This window comes from Chrysemys picta, chromosome 1 (genome assembly GCF_011386835.1).
Source record: "Chrysemys picta bellii isolate R12L10 chromosome 1, ASM1138683v2, whole genome shotgun sequence".
Classification (NCBI taxonomy): Eukaryota; Metazoa; Chordata; order Testudines; family Emydidae; genus Chrysemys; species Chrysemys picta.
Window position 1 is genome coordinate 276,586,950 of NC_088791.1, and position 21,245 is coordinate 276,608,194.

The 21,245-nt window shown below is 39.6% G+C and overlaps 1 protein-coding gene across 19 annotated transcripts in view; it reads left to right on the plus strand.

Annotated features, from left to right (window-relative positions):
* The window catches only part of KLF12 (KLF transcription factor 12), a 345,970-nt gene that overhangs the window by 220,339 nt on the left and 104,386 nt on the right, over nt 1-21,245 (plus strand). For all 19 annotated transcript variants that reach the window (XM_065581116.1, XM_008178564.4, XM_065581117.1 and 16 more), the window contains one exon: nt 11,701-12,244. In XM_065581116.1, the coding sequence (XP_065437188.1) occupies nt 11,701-12,244 (544 nt within the window). The remainder of the gene's footprint in view (nt 1-11,700; nt 12,245-21,245) is intronic.

Below are 21,245 nucleotides of genomic sequence, written 5' to 3' on the forward strand. Positions count from 1 at the left end.
AGAACCAACTAGTAAATTAACACTTGCATGCCACAGAATGCAATCAGACAATCATCTTATATCCCTTATAATTTTGGACAGTTTATCTATTATTTATGTGTAATGCTCTGTTATTGAAAAGTTCTTTGGTGAAGTTTAAATTCATTTTAGGAAATTTGATTTACTTTGAAGCTGGTCAGTTGGCTAAGGTAGTGTTAGGAAATGAGAAGTTATTGAACTGTTGTTGATATTAAGAGGAGCTTCTTTTAAAGTGATGTTTCCTATCTTAAAAGCAATCCTCTGAAATAAAACTCATCCATGACTAACATTATGGTGATTTTTTGAGTTCCCTGCTACTCTGTTCTAAGGAAAACAAACAGATAAATGACCCAAACCACTTTAGTCCTCTCTGTTGTAACACACCCAGTAATATAAATGGATATTTTAAACATATATTTTAAAACATGTATATTTAGGATAATTTTAGTTCAGTTGCTTAGCTGGATATTATAGTTTGCAGTGAAAATGCTAAGGAACAAGAACTCACTGCTGACTACCATAGATTATAAATGTGATATTGGCATACAATCAAAATTAGATTACAATTAGTAGAATCAGATTCTAATATTAAAATATGTATTATGTATTATGAGTGTTGATTGATTTTTGCTTTAGATTGTTTTTATTGAACTAACTATTCAAAAAGAAAACTGGAAAAAATAGAGAACAGAAGCATGGTCTTATGATAATAGCACAGAACAAAGAACTAAGGAGTTCTGATTTGGGCTCTGACACTTATCCGCTTTGTGGTCTTGGGAAAACTCCTTAAAATTCTTTGCCTCGGGTTTCCTAGCTGTGAAATGGGGCTAATATGCCTTTACCTACATAAAAGGAGACTCATGGGGATTAATCATATAATGTTTAATGTAGATGAATATTATTGATATTGTTTTACTGAATGAAAACTGAGGCAAAGAGACTTCTCTCAGGTCACACAATGAATAGGTTGCATTATATGAAATACAACAGAGTTTTTTAAAACCATTCTGTGTAGCTCAACCACAAGATATTGCTTGTTTACCAGAATTGGACAGTTTTTCATGGGGAGGTCTAAAGGCACATGATTGACACAAAGGCTATCATTCTGCCAAATGTCAAGTCCCTGCTCCAAATCATGGAAGTGCCAGAGCTTCTCAAAGTAAAGGTTTCCAGAATTTTTTAACAGACAGAGCAAGATATTTTTCAGTAGCCTCATTCTCAGAAATGACTCACCAATTTTGGATGAAATTTTCCCATAAAATTCAGCTAGAGGCAGACACTGCAGCCTGGAAAATTTCAGCCTGATCTAATGGAGTCCTGGTCCAGGACTGGAGCGTCTAGGTGTTACAGTAACACAAATAATAAATAATAATATAATAGGAAATGTTGAACAACCTTAATGGTAGGTGCTGCAACCAGCCCTGCCTGTACGTAGTGGATGATAAAATGTAGTAGATGCAAACTATTAGGAGTTTAGTATGCCACTTGATACGAAGGCATCATGAAATCTTGCCATCAGAATTAATTTGAATTGGTTGGTCTAGGAACATTTTCATGTGGAGTGAAAAATATCTGGACATTTCAAATAAAGGTAATGATAAACAACACTGTATGATACTGTGGAAGGTTCTGGTGAGGTGCACCAAGGATCAACATTAGGTCCACTACTGTCTAACATATTTATTGCAGTTCTTTCACAGAAGATAAACAACATTTTGAGATTCAGAAATGTTCTAAATTGTGAGGTTTTGCAAATATCATTAAGGTCTGAAAAATAAAAAGGAACTTGGAGAGTTTAGAATTAAGGGCAGTAAATAATAGGCTCAGATTAAGCTTGGAAAAATGAATACACCTGGTGGAAAATAAATTGAAACATCTCTCTATATAATTGGAAATAGAAACTTGGAAAGCAGTAATGCTGAAAGAGATGATGAGGTAGAAATGGACTGGAACACATGAGTATCCAGTGGTCCAAAAAAACCCAACAACCCAAAGTTTTGGACTGCCTACAGAGTCATTACAAAATAGAGCAAGAGGTAATTGTTCTCCCTCTTTATAGCACAACTAAAACTTCACATTGAATATTATAGTCATTTCTGGGCACTGCAGTATGAGACAGATATAGACAGGTTGAAAGAAGTTCAGAAAAGAACAACAAAAGTGATTAGAAGCTGAAAGCATTGAGTAATGAGGAAATATTAAAAGTTCTAACTGTCCAGCCTTGCAGCTTTCATTCATGACATTAGTACTTACTTACACAAATAATCCCACTGAAGTAATTGGTATGATTCTATGATATTTTCTGCCATTTATTTATAAGTTTTTATCTTTTATCCTGAAACTGAAGTATAGGTACAGGGTCCAGAAATATATTATAAATATGCTTTGTGTATTGTACATAAGCAATATTCTAGACTAGGCCAAACACCATTATTGTTTTATGCCTTTTTTAGGTTCTTGTTTCTCTTGAAGTATTGCCTTGTACCCTACCTATAAATTACTGTGCCATGCATTGAATTTCTCTCCGTTTCTCCCTTTTATGGAGCAATTTAATAATACTGTTAAAATATAAATTATACATCTATGCTGAACATCTAGCTTTTTTAATACATTATTGATTCAAGTTTGGGGAAAGGATCAATGACAGCAGGTAGAGTTAGGCTATGACTACACTAGCACTTTTCTCAGTATATAACTTATGTCACTCAGGGGTGTGAAAAAAACATCCCTCTGAGCCACATAGATACAGTGACAGAAGCGCCAGTGTGGACAGTGCTATGTCAGCGGACGAGTTCTCCCACTGATATAACTACCATTGCTCATTGGGGGTGGTTTAAGTATATTGAAAGAAGAGCTCTCTCCAGTCAGCATAGAGTGGCTACATGAGCGATCTTACAGCGGCACAGCTGCATCAGTACAGGTGTGTCACTGTAAGCTTGCTAGTTTAGATATGACCTTAGTAATGCCAAAGAGAATGAAATGTATCATTTTGTCTTTCATCTGTCAAACAACCCATGGTGTAAGTAACATTGGCTTTGGAAGGAAGTAGTCACCAGCCTTCCTTCAGTGCCAGTGGAGAAGTCCTGTGGTACTTCTTCTCTGAGTCTTGGGAATGAAGGTGGAATTAACAACTAACTTTAATGCTTATTCAGTCTTTAGAAATGTATTATTTAAACAGAAGTAATTTGAAAATGAAATGTATTTGTGTTCACTGTTAAACTTGTGTTTAAAAATTAATGCTATTTGGAAAGTGATCTCTTTTCCTTCTAAACCACTTCTCCCATCTCCAAGTCTGAGCTGTTGCCAAAGATATGTTGTAATTGTGGCATATGTTCTTTTCTGTTGCTGTAACAGTATGATGTCAGAGCCTAATTTGTATATAATACCTTAATAATAATACCTTAGTGTGAATAGAAAAGATAAGGATAAGTAAAAGCAATATTATCAAGTAGTTTAAATTATTCATACCAGGAAACTTTGATGTCATCCTCCTGTTTTATGCATGGTTAGTTTTAAACTCAATCTTCCCATCTCTGACTAGGTTCTTTTTAAATTGCATCTTTTTCTGTAGGTCCTACATACATATAAACAAAGCTGTATTGCAAAGAACAGTCCTGAAATAGCAGGGTCATGGAAATGCTCTAATAGTATTAACATGCCTATATTTTATATTTGCATGTATATATGTATGATGTATGCGTGTTAATACTATTAAAGTATCTCCATTATATACTTTATATAAACAAGCTTTATAAAAACGAAGCTGTACACAAGAGCCATTTGCAATACACAGCATGTGTGCTCTGTTTGGTTTTTGCTCAAGAACCATACCAATAATGACAATTTTATTTCTAAATATTCAGAGCTCAAAGCATCCATTTTGAAATCAAACAAGTATTAAGCTGAGGCAACTGCTTAATATTCTAGTTTCACTGTTACATTGACCTTCCACAATGTGTTTTCTCCATCTGTTGGCTCTTATCATGCAGTAGACTATAAGCTCTTTGGGACAGTGAATTTTATTGTATTACATTTTATTTAGTTATATATGTGTATGTAACCATTTACTCAGCATGGCACTCTGGCCCCCTCTAGAGGCTGGGTTGATCAACGTGCTGTAGCCTTGACCAAGAGAGCTGAGTCTCTTAGCTTTTAGAGCCAGAGGTCACGGGTTCAATACCTGCAGCTAATAACCCATCTAAGGGTACAGTGTAATGTGCACAGAGCCTAGCACAGGGAACTCCAGTCTCTGCCTCCTAGGGGTACACATACACAGACCCTAGCACAATGGGGCCCAGTATCTATCTGCAGACTTTAGGTGACAACACTATACAGATAATACTTCGGTTCTGCCACAGCTCTATGACTGTAATATGACCTAAGGTAAATTACTTCAGACCAAAATTTTCAAGCTTTAGTACTTAGTTTGACAACTTGGGGTATGTCTATACTGCAATTAGACACTTTCAGCTGATCTGTGCCAGCTGATTCAGGCTTGTAGACATTCGGGATCGGGCTGCAGCCTGATACCTAAGTAGAATTGCCAGGTTATTAATGTGTACTTAATTTTTAGAAGTCTGTATAACGTATACAAAATGTGTACAAAACATGTACATATTTAAATTATATCCCTCTCTCCCACCCTTTTCACGTTGTTTGTCTTAGATTATAAACTCTTTGGGGCAGGGATAATTTCCTTTGTGTAAGTTACCTAGCACACCGTGAGTGCTATTAGAATCTAATAATAATTTAGATTTTATGTTTCTAACTTGAAGCATCTGCATTTGAATTTTTTTCCTTTAAATCCTTTAGGGCAGGTCCTTAATTTGTAGAAATCATGGTAGCTCCTTGGAGTTATGACCACTTACTTCAGCTGATGATCTGGCCTTGTGTGCCACAATTTCCATGTTTGTATAATAGGAATAATACTATTAACCTACTTCACAGGTAATATTTGTAAAGCTCATTAGATCCTTGCCTGCACAACATTATTTAAATGAATATTATATTTGATCATATGACCATACGGTAAAAAACGTTGCACTCTTAAAGGTGTAGTAGTAAAATTTAGCTCTGTCTGAGCTTAATGGGCCCGAGTCTATGTTGCCCTGAACCCTATGTAGTCATTCACACCAGTGCAAAGTGATGGATTTGGTAGCATTTAGCATCATTTTGCATTCATTCTGCCTATTGTAAATGACTGCACAAGGTGCATAGGTAACAGTGAATCAGCCCCAGAGAAGAGGACTATAAAATTTTCTCTATCCAATAGCTATTAAATTTGCAAATGGAAGTTGGAAAAAATGTAGATCTTTGTTTTGTGTTAACTTTTTGTGAACCATTTTTTATTTTACTCTGCCAATGAAAAGCAAAAAGAGTATAAGACAGACACAGCTTTCTGGGTTTTGCTTTTCTTTAAGTGTGATCATTTAGGTAATGAATCTAAACGAAGCCGTTCTGCCATCCTAAAAACACTTGAGGCAGCAGCCTTAAGTGAACAAACACAAAAGACTGTTCACTTGGTAGTTTTAGAGCATATTAAAACTTAAGCTAAGTTTTCAAAAATGGGTGTCTGAATTGGACTTATGTATCTTATTCTATACCCATCTGGGTACCTTTCAGATAAAATCAGTAGCTTTAGCAAAGTCTCCAGTGGACTTCATGGAGTCTCTGTCTTTGGGTGGTAAAAACTCTTCATGGGACAGGGATTTTGTTCTTGACATTTTTAGATTTTATTAATTTACTTTAATCTTTTTTAAGGTTGATTTGTTTCAGAGTGTTTTTTTGGGGGCGGGGGGAAAGGTTGGCTGGTTGGAGCTTTTCGAGTAAGATGCATTGTCTGTATTGTGAATGTCATCTCCATCATGGAAAGGCCTTTTCAAAGATATCTATTTTATTACTTTTAAAAGAAAGTTAATTCATACAATTATTAAATTAAACAAAAAAAGTTTTGCCCACAAGAGATGCTGTTGGTGAGGGGTGGGGAATAACCCTATTTTGAACTCTACTTATGTGGCTCTTTGGAATGCCAAAAGACCATGTAAACTGATTATGTATTAGAGTTTTCCTGTTCCACGAGTGCCTTGTCCAGACCTGAGAGGATGAGGAGGAGAAGTTTGCCTACTTCATGGGATGAGTTGCATCAAGCTTGGGGAACTCATTTAAATAAGTCTCCACCCTCATCTGCATGAAGAAATAGGAACATTTTCCATTTTAATGAGGGAAAACTGAGCTATAAGATTAAACATTCTTAAATCCAATCTTTCTACATGCATTTTTTTCTTGTACAAGAATTCCAAGTATATCATTGTGTTACTTAAAGCAGAATTATTTGTGCTATGCTAAGTCATTTTCTTTATTTGGAATCTAGTATGTTTTTCTTTTGAAAGTGAAGCATTAGGAAGACCATAGTAAGATATTCTTGGTCACTTAAATCTTGCCCGCCAAGCATGAAAATCAGAGGTGAAAGCTATGGCACTTAAGCCCACCCTAATTCTGACAGCACAGAGGGCTGAACCCCATTGTGATGGAGCAACAGTGGTTGATTGTGGTTCATTGTGGCTTGTTTTTCAGGACAAGTTTGATTTTTACTCTCCTTTAACTTTGCCAAAACAAAATACTTTTATCTGAAACTGTTCGTGTAAATTCCACTGCAAGTGGAGAATAACGTGGGACAGTTTGATGATAATCAGACAAGGTGTTTGATATGTGATAATTCAAACAATTGGAGGTTTTCTGACTTGTTTTTTTTTTTAACTTCTTGTCTCAAAGCCAGTTTATTGTATGAATTCTAAACTTAGTTTATTCCATTGTCCTCATCAGGGACTTTTGATGCAGCTTATAACAACGTATTTCTCCTGGTGAGAACACTGCCAGGGAGCAAGAGGAATTTAGATTCCGACAGCTCTTTGTTGAGTTTATAAATTCCATCAGGCAGGGCAAAATAACTCCACAAGAGTAGACAGTCTTACTGGGGCTGAGTAACCTGTGAAGCTTGTAACTTGTACAGCACTGAGAAGGGTTGCTGAAGTCAAGATTCTCTCTGGTCCTGCAGAGTTTATAGCCTCTGCTGGTTCCCCAGATCTGTTAGGTATCTTTGGAGTGCAGAAATTATAAGCCCTACATCGTTTAGATCAGGGATCGGCAACCTTTGGCACGCAGCTCGCCAGGGTAAGCACCCTGGAGGGCCGGGCTGGTTTGTTTACCTGCGTTCGCAGGTTCGGCCGATCGCAGCTCCCACTGGCCGCGGTTTGCCACTTCAGGACAACGGGGGCGGTGGGAAGCGGTGGCCAGCACATCCATTGGCCCGCGCCACTTCCCGCAGCCCCCATTGACCTGGGACAGTGAATTGCAGCCAGTGGGAGCCGCGATCGGCCGAACCTGCGGACGCGGCAGGTAAACAAACCGGGCCGGCCTGCCAGGGTACTTACCCTGGCAGGCCGCATGCCAAAGGTTGCCGATCCCTGTTTTAGATATAGACAAGAACCAAGGAAGAGATTCAAAGGAGTTGTGACATGACTGGAATAGTCATGGGAGAGGACTTTAGAATATAGACTAAAGTATGGCAAGGAAAGGTAACATTCAGGGAAAGAGTAGGAAGGCGACAAAGTAGAACTCTGTTTCTGTGTAGGTAGGCTTGAAAAGCATGGTATGAGGTGTCATCCAGCATATTTATACAATAGTCTTGAAATGCACAATAATGTTTTTGCTTTTTGGGTGTTTTTGTTTATTTTGTTTTTATGCTGTGTCAAATTAACTTTTTTTTCCAATCTAGTAGCAGTGGACTGATACATATAGAGATCCAGGTAGTATTTGTTACTGGCAAATTTATGAGCAGAGCACTATAGGAAGTATTGATTTCAAGTTTTAAAAGGGAGACAAGACATACGCTATAATATTGTTAAATGCAGAGGCAGTAACTTTAGTAAAAACCCTTAACCAATGGGGACCCACTCTTCAAACTACCCAGCTGGACTGTTCCAGTGCCAATTTCAACTGAGCACCAAGGCCCCGGGCTCTACAAACCTGATGGTGAGTATGAAAGAAATACCCTCTCTACACCATCAGGCATACCCGGGAACCCCCACGTTGGAGGCTGGAGCTATGAGATAAGTAGAGCCAAATGCTGTGTGAGACAAAGAGGCACACCCCTCACCATGTCATGTTGTACTCTGGGTTATATCCAAGCAGCCCATTGAGTTACAGTGATCTGTCATCAGACGTTTTTAACCCACCAACTTCACTGGAACCTGCCAAAGTTGTGACAATTAAGTGAACACTCCCCGCTCCCCCCAACCAGACCTCCCTGGATGCCTGATGGGAGGTGAAAAAAATCCACCCAGCAATTTGGCAGTGTAGCCGTATGGGAAGAGGCTTTTCCAGACGTCAAACAGTTTTTCAGTGCTAGGCCCCAACATCACCAGTTCATGTGATAAAGGTGACTAAAGGCAGGGCTGGAACAGAGCCCCATTGGCTTTTCATTCGACATTCTTCATAAGCTGAATGAACAGCCGAACCTACATTTTCCTCTGATCCCTTTAGCAATGGTATTCTGACCCTTCTGGTTTGCATTATTGAATAAAAAGTGGGTAGATTAAATGTAACTGTAAAATTCATCGTTCAGTGACAGGAAGGCAATAGTTAATTACATTTCTAGGAAGATGCCAAAAAATAACATGCTGAGAATTCAGCTATCCCCCTTGTTTAAAAATACATTTTCTCATTCAAAGAGTTCCTGCTTTTTTAAGGCTAGAATAATACTTCTGAGTGGAAAATGTTTGTTCATACCGTACATTTCCAGAAAATAATGATGATCTAATGTTTAGAATTTGAATTCAAACACAGCTGATATCTAAACTTTTTGCAATCTCAATTAATGTCCTCGATGGCAGACAGAGATCCATACAGAATGGCAGATTCTTTCTGGAGTAGGTCAGTGTCAAGCAGGGAGTGGTGGTGCAGAGCTATGTGTTCCCATCCACCCGAACAAAATAGGGGGTACTTTTTGAGACTGTACCATTTTTATTTCGTGTACAAGATTTCCAAAGCATCAGTGGCTTCAAATGCATCCTGCTGTCTCTTACAATGCATACTAAAATGAATTATTGGGATCCTGAATTTACTGAAGTACAGACATGGTTAAACCCTCTTGATTTTTGAGGGTTTTCATTTCTGTTTTAGGAAATTCTTGTGAGGTTTGTTAAGTTTTCAAATGCAGTTGTATGGACATTATTGTTGTTACTATTGTTACTTATTTGTATTACCGTAGCACTAGAAGACAAAGACAGGAACTAGGACCCCATTAGTACAAGGCTCTGTATAAACACTGAACAAAAAAGACAATACTTGCCCAAAGGCATTTACAGACTAAGTATAAGACAATAGATAACAGGTAGTACAATGAGACAGTACTTGTCAATATGATAGGCAGGGGTCTCAGCAAGCCAGCTATTTCAAAACACTAGTCAGAACTACCACAATAAAATGTAGAGCCCTGTTCTGAGATTAACCTTGCCAAATTCTGTGACATGATTTGTGGTAGCAACCAATCTACTCTATATCTTGTATGTAGTTTTCATTTTTTTTAAAGTAAAAGAGCTAAAAAGTGTAGAGTGTCAGGAATGGGTGAGGTTCTGTGGCCTGCAATGTACAGGAGGTCAGACTAGATGATCATGATGGTCCCTTCTGACCTAAAAATCTGAGTCTGTGATTCAAGGTGGTAAATTATATGGTCAAAAAGATACATTTTCCTCTGTCCCATTCTTACAACTACTTACCACCTTGCCGCAAGATCAACATAGAAGTTCCCAGACCAGTGGTCCATGTAGTTCAGATGATGATGGCTAGTGCATGATGTTTCAAAGGAAGGTACAAGAGTACATAGTGGACAATTATGGAATAATTTTTTTCATTAAGAATATTTCTTTATAACCACGTTAGTCAGTGATTGGTGTTTGCCCTGACACATGGTATTTTCTATCCTGTAAGTGTGTAGAGAATTATCTTATCTATTGAACTGTGCATGTTTTCATTAGCTATATAATATAATTATTATTTTGATTATTTGTACTACAATAGCATGCGGCGGCCCCAACTGGCATGGGTGTACATTTATACAGAGGTACATATATACATACATATAGAGAGAGACTATCCCTGTCCCAAAGATCTTACCATTTTTAACTATGCGAAGGGGACATGGGGAGGGCAAAAAAAAAACTTGTTGCTATCCCCATTTTATGGGTGGAGAACTTAGGCACCGAGAGACTAAGTTAAAATCAAACAAGAAGCATATGTCACAGCCAGAACTGGAACCCAGGTTTGCTTAGTCCCAATGCACCACTTTAGCCACAAAACCAACCTCACTCTTCACTGTATAGTATAATATAAATGCCTAATCCTTCTTTAGAATTCTGCTAAACTTGTAAAGTCAAGATCATCTTGTACTAATGAGTTCCCCAGGTTGATTATGTATTGTATAAAGAAAGTATTTCTTTTAATCAATTTATAGTTTGTTGCCATTCAATTTAATTAGATGTCCCCCTGAGAGAGAGAGAGAGAGAGAGAGAGAGAGAGAGAGAGAGAGAGGATAAAAAGAAGGCCTTCTCTATACCATTTGGTTTAATTCATCATTTTATGTACCTGTCTCATGTCTCTTTATTCATTTCCACTCTAAACTAAACAGTCCCAATTTTTTCACTCTTCCCACATACAGAAGTCTAATGCCTCTAAACATTTTTGTCATTCATCCATTGAACTTTTTGGCGGGGAGAGGGAAGATGAAGGTGAATGCAGTTCAGATCATGATCAATCAAACTCCCCAAATATTCCTTTCCTGGAATGGACAGGGGCTTTTAGAATATCTCATATTTTCATATTTAGGAATTTCAGGTGTAAGGTTTCCCATTATGATCAGATTGTTATTATTATACTCATATTATTATTTTACTTTATTTTAAATGTTGCTACTTTTCTTTCACATTATATCTTCTTGGTGTCCTGGAATTTGTTGGGGTTTTTTTGTTTTTGTTTTTGTTTTGTTTTTTGCTCGAAATAGCAATGGAAAAGCCTTCAACAAAAAATCTAACATAGTTTAATTCTAAAAACTCAGTAGAGGATTAATTTATTGTATGATACTTAGTGTGTCTGAAACAATGGATTTTGGACATTTCTTATTAGCTCGTCAGCAATGATTTTCTGAGATATCTAGCATTCTAGAGATTATGAGGCTGTATTCTGAGCCGCCTGGTTGTAGAAGAAACACACAGAAAGGTTACTAATTGTATTTTTGTATGAAAGAGTTTTATTAGATTAAGTGAGGTCTGAAAAAGCCCATCAATTGCTTTTTACACGTCATTTTGCAGTGTTGCAATCTGGAATCAAATACTGTCTACTATTAATGGTAAGCTAGTAGAGAAATGTTGTTCCAATTCAATTATGTGGAAATATTAGTTGGATTTTATATTGCTGATGAAGTACGCATATTTTTCACCTCATACTTGATGTTTTGCCCCTTCAGCCATGAGCTGCCACATTGAACAGAAACAAATCTCCAGTGGCCTTAAGAACCAAGTGTGAACTGCATGTTAAATGTGCATGATCAATTAAATGTTTAAATTGTCTTAGCCCAATATTTAATATCAGTGACTAAAAATATAAACATGTTCCTTTTTTCCCCCACAGTCTCCAAACGTCCACAACTATCCAGACATGGAAGCTGTACCCTTGTTGTTAAATAACATGAAGGCAGATCCCCCAGAGGATTCATTATCTACAGACCATTTCCAAACACAAACTGAACCAGTGGACTTGTCAATAAACAAAGCCAGGTCATCCCCTATAGCAGCCTCATCTTCACCGGTTTCCATGACAGCATCAGCCTCCTCTCCTTCTTCTACTTCAACTTCTTCTTCTTCTAGTCGGCCAGCTTCCTCCCCTACGGTAATAACATCAGTATCTTCAGCGGCATCTGTGCCATCAGTATTAACTCCAGGCCCTCTTGTGGCCTCTGCATCTGGTGTTGGAGGCCAGCAGTTTTTGCACATAATCCATCCAGTACCACCTTCAAGCCCCATGAACTTACAGTCCAACAAAGTGAGTCATGTGCACCGCATTCCAGTGGTAGTGCAGTCGGTACCTGTAGTCTACACAGCTGTGAGATCACCTGGAAATATGAACAACACTATAGTAGTACCGCTGTTGGAGGATGGGAGAAGCCATGTTAAAGGTAAGACAAGTTGGCTTTGCATATCCCAGGCTCATTTGAAACATTGTAAAGCATAAATGAACCTGTGGTAGCTGAATAACAGTTCTTTTGAAAATGCTGTTAACTTTATAAACCTATTTTTTTTCATCTGCTGAAGCTTATTTTACCACAAAGTTTAAGAAACCTTAAAACAAAAGAACAGATGGGGCCAGATTCATCCCTGGTGTAACTTAATTGGATTCAATAGAGTGGCACCAGAGATAATTTTGTCCATCATGACTAATAATCATCACTTTGGTATTTGAGTGCCTGGCACTGAAATTAGGGAATAGGAAGATGGGGAAATAGTAAAAAGCCACTCAGAAGGACAGGGAGAAAACCGCTAGTTGGAATGGACCTAAGAAAGGCAAAGGAGTGAGGCAAAAGAGAGAGAGGTTCAGTTTGAGAACAGCGCTGTTGCAGCAATATGAGAAGGAAAGGCCTCCAAAGCAAAAACCAGTGACAGATGCAGAGTGGAAGGTATAGAACCAGGTTTCATTCAGCCTAAGGAGGGCCAGTGGGAGACCCTGCCTCAGGTTGTTTCTGTTGGAATGAACAGTAGAATGGAAGGAGAAAACAGGGGATGTGAATGGTGCTAATCAGTTTTACGGAAATAAAACCCAAGATGCAAGCATGAAAGTAGGAGAGAATGCATGAGAAGGAGAGTGCGGGCTGAACGGTTGGCCTGTATTGAGAAAGATCTCCAAAGACGAGGAAAATGAGAGTGGAAAAGAGTTGTAAGGGCAAAGGCAGAGAGCAAGAAGATGACACTGAAGTTATAGGAGAGGAGAAAATATTAGGAATTGGGAGAGCAGAAGAGGAGTAGTTTTGATGAGATGTGAGGAGAAAGGGAGACAGGAAAAAGGTGGACGGAAGAACACAGAAAATACATGTGTGTATCAGTGGCGGGCAACCTGCGGCCCGCCTAGATACTATGGTGATTGGTGCTTTATAAGCACAATGGACCAAGAAATGTTAGTGGCAATGGTAGGAACATGAGGGAGGCTAGAGGCAAAGATCATTGCATGTTGATAAATAGAACATGGTCACATCTTCCCCCCCCCCCCCCCCCCCCAAAATGACCTATTGCTCCAAGCTGCAGGGGAGAGTATTAATAGCTAATCTCACTTTCAGGGCTCATGAGACAGAAAAGCATTTAGCATTATGCTTTATAACATCCCTAGAGTTTATTATTGCTTAATTAAGAGATTCATGCAGTCATTCCCAAAAGATTGTTTCTTTTGACTCTTCTGTCTATTTCTGGTGTAATAATATTACGTTTGTTGGCAATGGTGGGGTTTTATGTTTTTTAGTAGCATCATGTTGTTCATAAATCTTTGTTTTTCCCCTCCCATTGCCTCAGTCCCCTAGCTTTAGTATGGAAGTCAACCAGCCAAGCCTCTTGCAAAAATGGAACTTATCCTCTTTATAGGCTCAGAACATGCAAAACTAACTCAGAACATATCTGGTTTTTGTTCTGAAACTGGAAATGATGGTGGGTTAAGACATTTTATTACACTTTATACAATGACATAATTTTAGGGCCCTGTGCCATTATGTAAAAAATGATAAATGAAAGTAGCATGGTGCAACATACTATAAAATAGTTGTAAAATAAATAATCTTGATTTGATGTTTTGTTTTGGAGTTTTGCATTGGGATTGAGCTGAATCTGACCTTGAGCTTGACGAATATTGTCCTTGGGTACAGAAACTGTTGGTTTACTTTTCAAAGGTGGTAACTGGCAATAGTTACAACTACATCTGTAGTCAGTACTTTCCCAGTTTGTGAGAGTGGAAACTCACTACCCCCGTTCACCAGCAAAATTCCAGAATTTAGTGTACTGTAGGGATTTCAGCCCACAAGCTTCAGATGCAGACATACTGAGCTACCCTGACAACCTCTCCTTTGTGCTATTATTGGCAGAGATCATTACCCAGCACCACTGCACCTCTGAATGTACAGCTAGAGAAAAAGAAGGGATTAAGCTGTCCTTTAATTTTTTTCTCTTCAGCTGCACCCTTTCTGCTGTCACTGATACTTCTGATAGAAATGTACAAGTTAATTTGAATAATTATAATAAAAGGATAATGGTAACAATCCAAAATAGGTAGCCATTCTTTGTTAGCTCTTTCTGGCATGTTTTTTCTTTTTTTGTTATGTAAACCAATACAAATAAGAAAGGCAATAAACAATATATTTTGCATAAATTGACAGCTAAACTTTAATTTCATATATGCATATCATAGTTTAAATTCAATGATGAGCTTTTTGAGTTAACATATGTAATAAATATATACTTATAATAAAAGGGCATTGCTCTGCAAATTAAACTGGTGCCAATATCCTCCAGTCAAATGAATGAGACACACAGATTCAGAATTATCTAAAATTTGTGTGTGCCTTCAACTTTCACCTGATGGTTGATCATTTATATAAATGTAAAAAGAAATGTTTAGAGATCAATTCTTCTCTCAGTTAACATGAGCAATTGTCAGTGGCAGAATCTGGCTCTTAATCTGTACATTCTTTATGCCTTGCATTTATCCAAGTCAAAAGTAGCATTAGTGTTACTAGGCCCAATTCAGGAAAGTGCTTAAGCACATGGCTGAAGTCCTGTTGACTTCATTGGGACTTAAGCACATGCACTTGTTTAAGTGCTTTGCAGAATAAATACTTTTCTCTATCAGTGCCCATAGGTGTTATTGTTGAGTGTGCTTTTTCCTCTTCTTCTGTCTCCGTGCCCAGTTGCCCATCCAGCTACTTTTGTTTTGCCTAAAAACACATTTTGTTTTTTGTATATTAAGAAAACATTCCCTTGATCCCATCTTTCTCTCTAACATCTCATCTCCAAATGATCCTTTTGCCCAAGCACTGAAATGTGCTCTCTGCTCCTACCGCCTACATTTCTTCCCCTATCTCTTCCCTTGAACCGTACAATCTGGATTCTCTTCTTTTCAACAAAACTGCCCTGATTCCTAACTGCTGCCTTCTAGCTAAGTCAACAGGACACTTCTCTGTTCTTATTCTGCTTGAATTCTCTTTTCCCTTCAATATTTGCTGTCCTGATTCTCCTCCTTATCTTGCAAACTACTCTTTGAGTGCCATCTTCACTATCTTCCATCTCATTGCATGTCTGAAATGCCCCATTTGCATGTTCCCCCATTATCTCAAACTCTTTCTCTAAAACTAAGAGTCAGGTGTGAATGCAAAGAAAGATAGCGTGTCCACAGACTTAATGAGCGGAAGCGTGTCTGTGTGTACAAAACTCCTGAATTCCCCTTTGAAAAACAATTTTAAAATTCAAACTTTTTTTAGGTTTCCATTGTACAGGAACTGCTCCAATACTTACTCATTCATTTTACTGGTTACTGGCCAGTACACAGAAATTTGAAAACGTATACAGTATCCAAATGAAGTTGCGTTCTCATTTCTGTGTCTGCTTTAGTCTGACTGTCACCAGGGCCGGCTCTGGCTTTTTGGCCGAACCAAGCAGAAAAAAAAAAAAAAAACTTGCGGCGCGGCTGGAGCACGGGTGCAGGGGGACCGGCTTGGAGATGGAAGGGGGAGGAAGCGGGCGGGAGAGAGAGAGAAGGGAGCGGCCAGGGCTACAGCAGGGGCACTGCCACACGGCCCCTCCCGCCGCGCTGCCTCCTGCCGCCTCCCGCGAGGGCTCCGCTCTGGTCGGCGGGGAGGGAAGGAAGAGGACTGCCCTTCAGGGCACTCTGGTTCTCTGCGCCGCTGCCCCCTACAGGGCGGCTGGAGCAGAAAAAAAAAAGCAGCCGTGCTGCCCTAGGATTGGGCAGAATGCCTCCTCCAACAATCTGCCGCCCCACGCACCAGCTTGCTCAGCTGGTGCCTGGAGCCGGCCCTGACTGTCACACCAAAAGTGTTAATATAGCATTTTAGGACACGACATCTCCTTTAAAATTTCAGCTCTTATCTTATGCATTTACATGCTTTTGGGGGGGACATGGAGTAATTACCTATAACAAAGAAGAAAAGTCCCGGTCTGCAAGCAGAGCCTGAGCCTGAGAGGTGCTTAGAGCCCTGAGCTCTTACTGCAGTCAGTGGGAGTTGAGGCAGCTTAGCACCATCTAGGGGGCCAGCAGTTTGAAAAATCAAACCCACACTGACTTAGACCCAGTCATGCTGTGCATCCTCACCGGCCATTGGCGTTAGTGAGACTTTGCAGACTGTTACGGAACGACACTGTATTATTAATAGGTAGTTTCAGAAAAAAAATCTTATTTAACAAAAAGTTGGCTTAATAAGGATGTATAAAAATATTTGATGGCACCTTGATAAACTGAGGGGTAGGGAGTGACTTCCCAGTGTTAATGTAGGGAGAGACAAGGTGGGTGAGGTAATATCTTTTATTGGACCAACTTCTGTTAGTGAGAGATGAGCTTTTGAGCTTACACAGAGCTCTTCCTCCGGTCAGGAAAACTTATTCGGAATGTCACAGCTAAATACAAGGTGGAACAGACTGTTTAGCATAACACATATTTCAAGGGACCACTCAAGGTGAAGTGGCCTGGCTAAAGGTCTGAATAATTTACTTCAATTTTTCTATATATAATAAAAGAAGGTATAGACATAGAGTTAGGAATATTATTTCCAATGGGTCCTATCCCACAGTCCTTTCTCAGGCAAAGCTCCCCTTTATTTCAACTGATGTTTTACCTCAGTAAATGCTGCAGGATTAGGACAACTACATTGTGTTTTATCGACAACTTTGGGAAATGCTTTTGGTGACCACTATTACTATGCAATAAATACTCCTGGGGGAATTCTGCAACACTGCGTTCACAGATTTCCTGTCACCCTACCTGCCGAGCCCCCATCACTCCTCAGCCATGGGGAGCTGCTCCCCCATGTGCTCCGCACCCCCTCCTTTGCTTCCCTCCCCCATCACTCCTCAGCCACGGGGAGCTGCTCCCCCATTCACCCAACCCCTGTGCATCCAGAGCCCCCCATACCCAAATGCCCCCGACAAGCCCCCCACACCTAAACCCCCACCTCGCCCAGGCCCACCGCCCCTGCATTCTGATCCCTGCCAATCCCCTCTCTCCTGCATCCAGACCTCCACCCCTGAACCCAGACCACCCCCCACTGAGCCTCCCGCACTTGAACCCCCACCCCGCTGAGTCCCACCCCATATACACCTGGACTCCCCTGCTTGACTCCCCACACCTGGACTCCCCTGCCGATCCCCATTAACCTGCATCTGGACCCCCTGCCAAGCTCCACTCCTTGCATCTGGACCCCCACCCGGCATCCAGACCCCTCTGCTGAGCCCCAACCACCTTCACCCGAACCCCCCTGCAGAGTCCCATTGCCCCAGCACCTGGAATCCCCCCACCCCAACAAGCCCCTGTACACCCAGATCTCCCACTGTGCCACTTGCACCCAGATTGCCCCACACAAAACCTGCTCACTGCACACCTGGATCCCCCCACACTAAGCCCCTCCACACATGGATCCTGCCAGGCTGAGTCTGCCTGCCCACACCTGGTGCACCTAGCAAGTAGGGGCAGGGCCCTACGTGTTTCTGGGGCAGGCCCAACCCTTGCACTATGTCAGGGTCAAGTGCAGCCTCACCATCAAGTCCGTGTCCTGGGATAGGGTAGGGGGCTGCAGGGTGATCTACCTCCTCTGTGCAGCCAGTAGCCTGTGCGCCCCACTGCCATGCTGGAGCCTCCATATTTATTTATAAACAAATAAAATTTGCAGAATTTTTTAGAAATTTAAATACTGTGTGCAGAATTTTTATTATTTTTATGCAGAATTTTTCATTTTTTAGTGCGGAATTCCCTCAGGAGTAAATAAAGCATTCCAACGTATTAAAGACTCCTGAGAGACTTGAATAAAATATTTCTGTTCAGCAATGGTGACCGTTGATATAAGACAGTGGTCCCCAAACTGTGGGGCACACCCCCTAGGGAATGCAGAGGAGGAACATTCGGGGGATCATGTAATTGTGTGTGTGTTTATAGTGTATTTTAGGCCCATCTCAGGAGTACCTCTGTTGCATCTTATTACATCATATGAGGAACGTACTCCACATGTATTTAAAAAGTTGTCTTTTATATGTTCTCCAGTAGCTAAGATATTAATCAGTAAGAAAAACATTACTAGTTTGGGTAGGTATTCCCTATATTTACAGTAGGAAATTCCCCATACTAGACTATTTTTACTCACCGGTAAGTTGGTAATAGAGTCTTTTAAGCTATTAAGGATGCACTCCATAGGAGACTGTTTGTCTTAAGTAGCAGTTTATACTATAAAGTTAGAAACTCAACATTAAGGACTATTCAATTTGTACCATGACTCTAAAGGTCAGGTAATATAGGTCTGTATAAACTGTGTTTGTTGCTTTATGTGGGAAGATTGATTTTTCTGTGTCTCTGCATCTCCATTCACTGTTAGTTTTGACCTGTTTTCCAACAGGGTGGAGTTTATCTGCTTTTTTTTTTTCTTTTGGGTGTGCACAAAAATCCATTGAGGGTGAACACACTCCACCCAAGCTTCCTCCTACGCATTTACTGAATATCTAAAACGTTTGCAAGCTGAATACACCCCCTGCTTTGTTTGGCAGAACCATCAATGGTTCTGGGAAAGGAGCAAACGAATGGCAGTGACTAGCCACAGAGTGAAACAGAAAGAGAAGAGACTTATGTCCTAAGATGGAATTCACATTAATGTAGAAGCTTCATTTATTTAAGAATCCAGAGAAATAGCAATTCTTCTGGAATGAAGGAACTAAAACATTGGTAGGACAAAATATGTTTTATCATGCATTTGAGACAGAGGCTATTTTTAAGGGAAGCAGAATAAAATAATCATACTTAAGTATGATGACTCCTACAGCACAAGACTTTAATTTTAATTTTAAAATAAATACTAAAGACTTGCCAATGTCTAATTTGGTTTTGTCCCATCTGGAACTACTAATTCATTTGTTCAAAACATTCTGACCTCTTAAAGACTATATTTCATTCTTACATTTATTGTTTGTTTGGCACCAATAGAGTGTTTGGTGCTGTACCAGTCCTGCAGGGCAGCTGGCACCAGAATGTTCACTCCACGCTCAGTAGGAGGAGTGAAGATGCTGGGTGCTTCTCCCTACTTGAGTCTGCCCGGCTTTCCAGTTCCCGCTACCAGGTCTGAAAGGGAGGAGACATGTCTATATCTCATTCCTTCCTATACCATATTTGCTAGCACCTGGAGACAGTTTGTTGTTGTTTTTGGGGGGTGGCAGGGAGGGATACACTCTAATTCTTCATTTAGCAAGTATAGGAGGACTGCTGAATATGCCTTGAGGCATTTAGCCATTGCCTGTTTTGGGCATGAAGAATTCCTCTGGTTCTACAACTTTGCATCCCCATCAGCGCACATCATAGTAAAAAAAGCTAGAACTGAGCCCCAAAGCTGTTACTTTGATATAACTGATACAGTTTAGGATATGAACAAAACATATATGTAACCAGACCCATCAAGAGAAATTTGGGGGCCCAGTACCTCATGTTTGCTGGAGTCCGACCCTCTCCCATTTCACTTTATTTACACAGATGTTACATACTGAGGACCCCGGTACAATTGTTCTGCCTTCTGTTCCCTTAATTTTCTGTTTGATACACCTCTAAATTTTAGTGTCATTTGGACCAAATTACTGCAAATTTTCTGGGGGGCCAAAGTAACTTATGTACCGGTGGATTCTTGAAGTGTGTTAGTTATACACTTGAATCTCTTACTGCCTTATAGTTCCTCTGCTATATGTTGTTCAGGTTATTCCCTGAGTATATTTTTTCTTGTTATTTTCTCTGGTTTGTTTTATGATGGTGATGGAGTATTTGTATATTAGATGATTGGTGTGATTAAGATCTTAATAGCTTCAGTAGTTCGGTTTCATATAGACGAGAGAGAGTTTTATGACTTCAGACAGTTTAAAATGAAAAAAGTCCTTTGTTTAAAGAAAAATCAGTGTTCGTGTTTATGTCTATATATCTATATATATATATATGCACATATTTATGTATCTCCATCCATCTGTGTATATATGATGTGTGTATGTGTGTATATATATATACACACAGATGGATGGAGATACATAAATATGTGCATACATTACATACGTCCATAGGCATATACACACCCCTATTATTAAGTTATAGCAAATTATTTTACTTGTGAAATGATTTTAAATAATGCCTTAGATTGGACAATGGCAATTAATATCTTATGGTAGATTAGTGACATAATATGTATGAGGATGCCAGTTCCCATTCACTATGAACCATTGCTATGTCTAGTGCAGTTAACTGCTGCAGCCACATAGACTCATAAAAATCTCAATAAAATCTGAAAACTGTAGAGTATGGGTAATCTCGCTATAAATTATAATAAAAATTACCCCTGTAGACTCTATATTCTGACCATTAAGTTCATGGATACTGCTGCTTTGTACATAAAGTTTTATTAAATACATCGACCAGTTCTGTTGGCCCTACCAGACAGCAAGCTGTTTTGATTTAAAATCTGATTAGTGTTCTCAGAGAATTTTCAAAAGCAAAAACTGTTGATAATGAACATTAAATAGGAGTGGAAATATCTGATATGTGTTCCATGTAGTAGTTATCTGCTTGTGGAGATGGTGGGGGGGAGTAAAGGACATCTTTCCCACAATGAGTACATTTGTTATGTCTGTAAAGCAAGGATTTGGTTTCCCAACACAGCTGTCCTAAAGTATATTACATAAACTAGAGCACAATATCCAGTCTCAGAGGGTTTTCTTTGAAATGCTTCATGTACATCTGTATCTGGAGGTGCTGCTTCCATTGTAGGAAATATGTAGCAGGATATATGACATTCTGCTTCAGTATTTCCCTCCCTAGTGACTGGCTGCTGGATTCCTAAACCTGTCACGGATGGCAATCTTCAGAAGTGGTTAGTATCAAATGGTTGGGTCTGGATCTTAGAT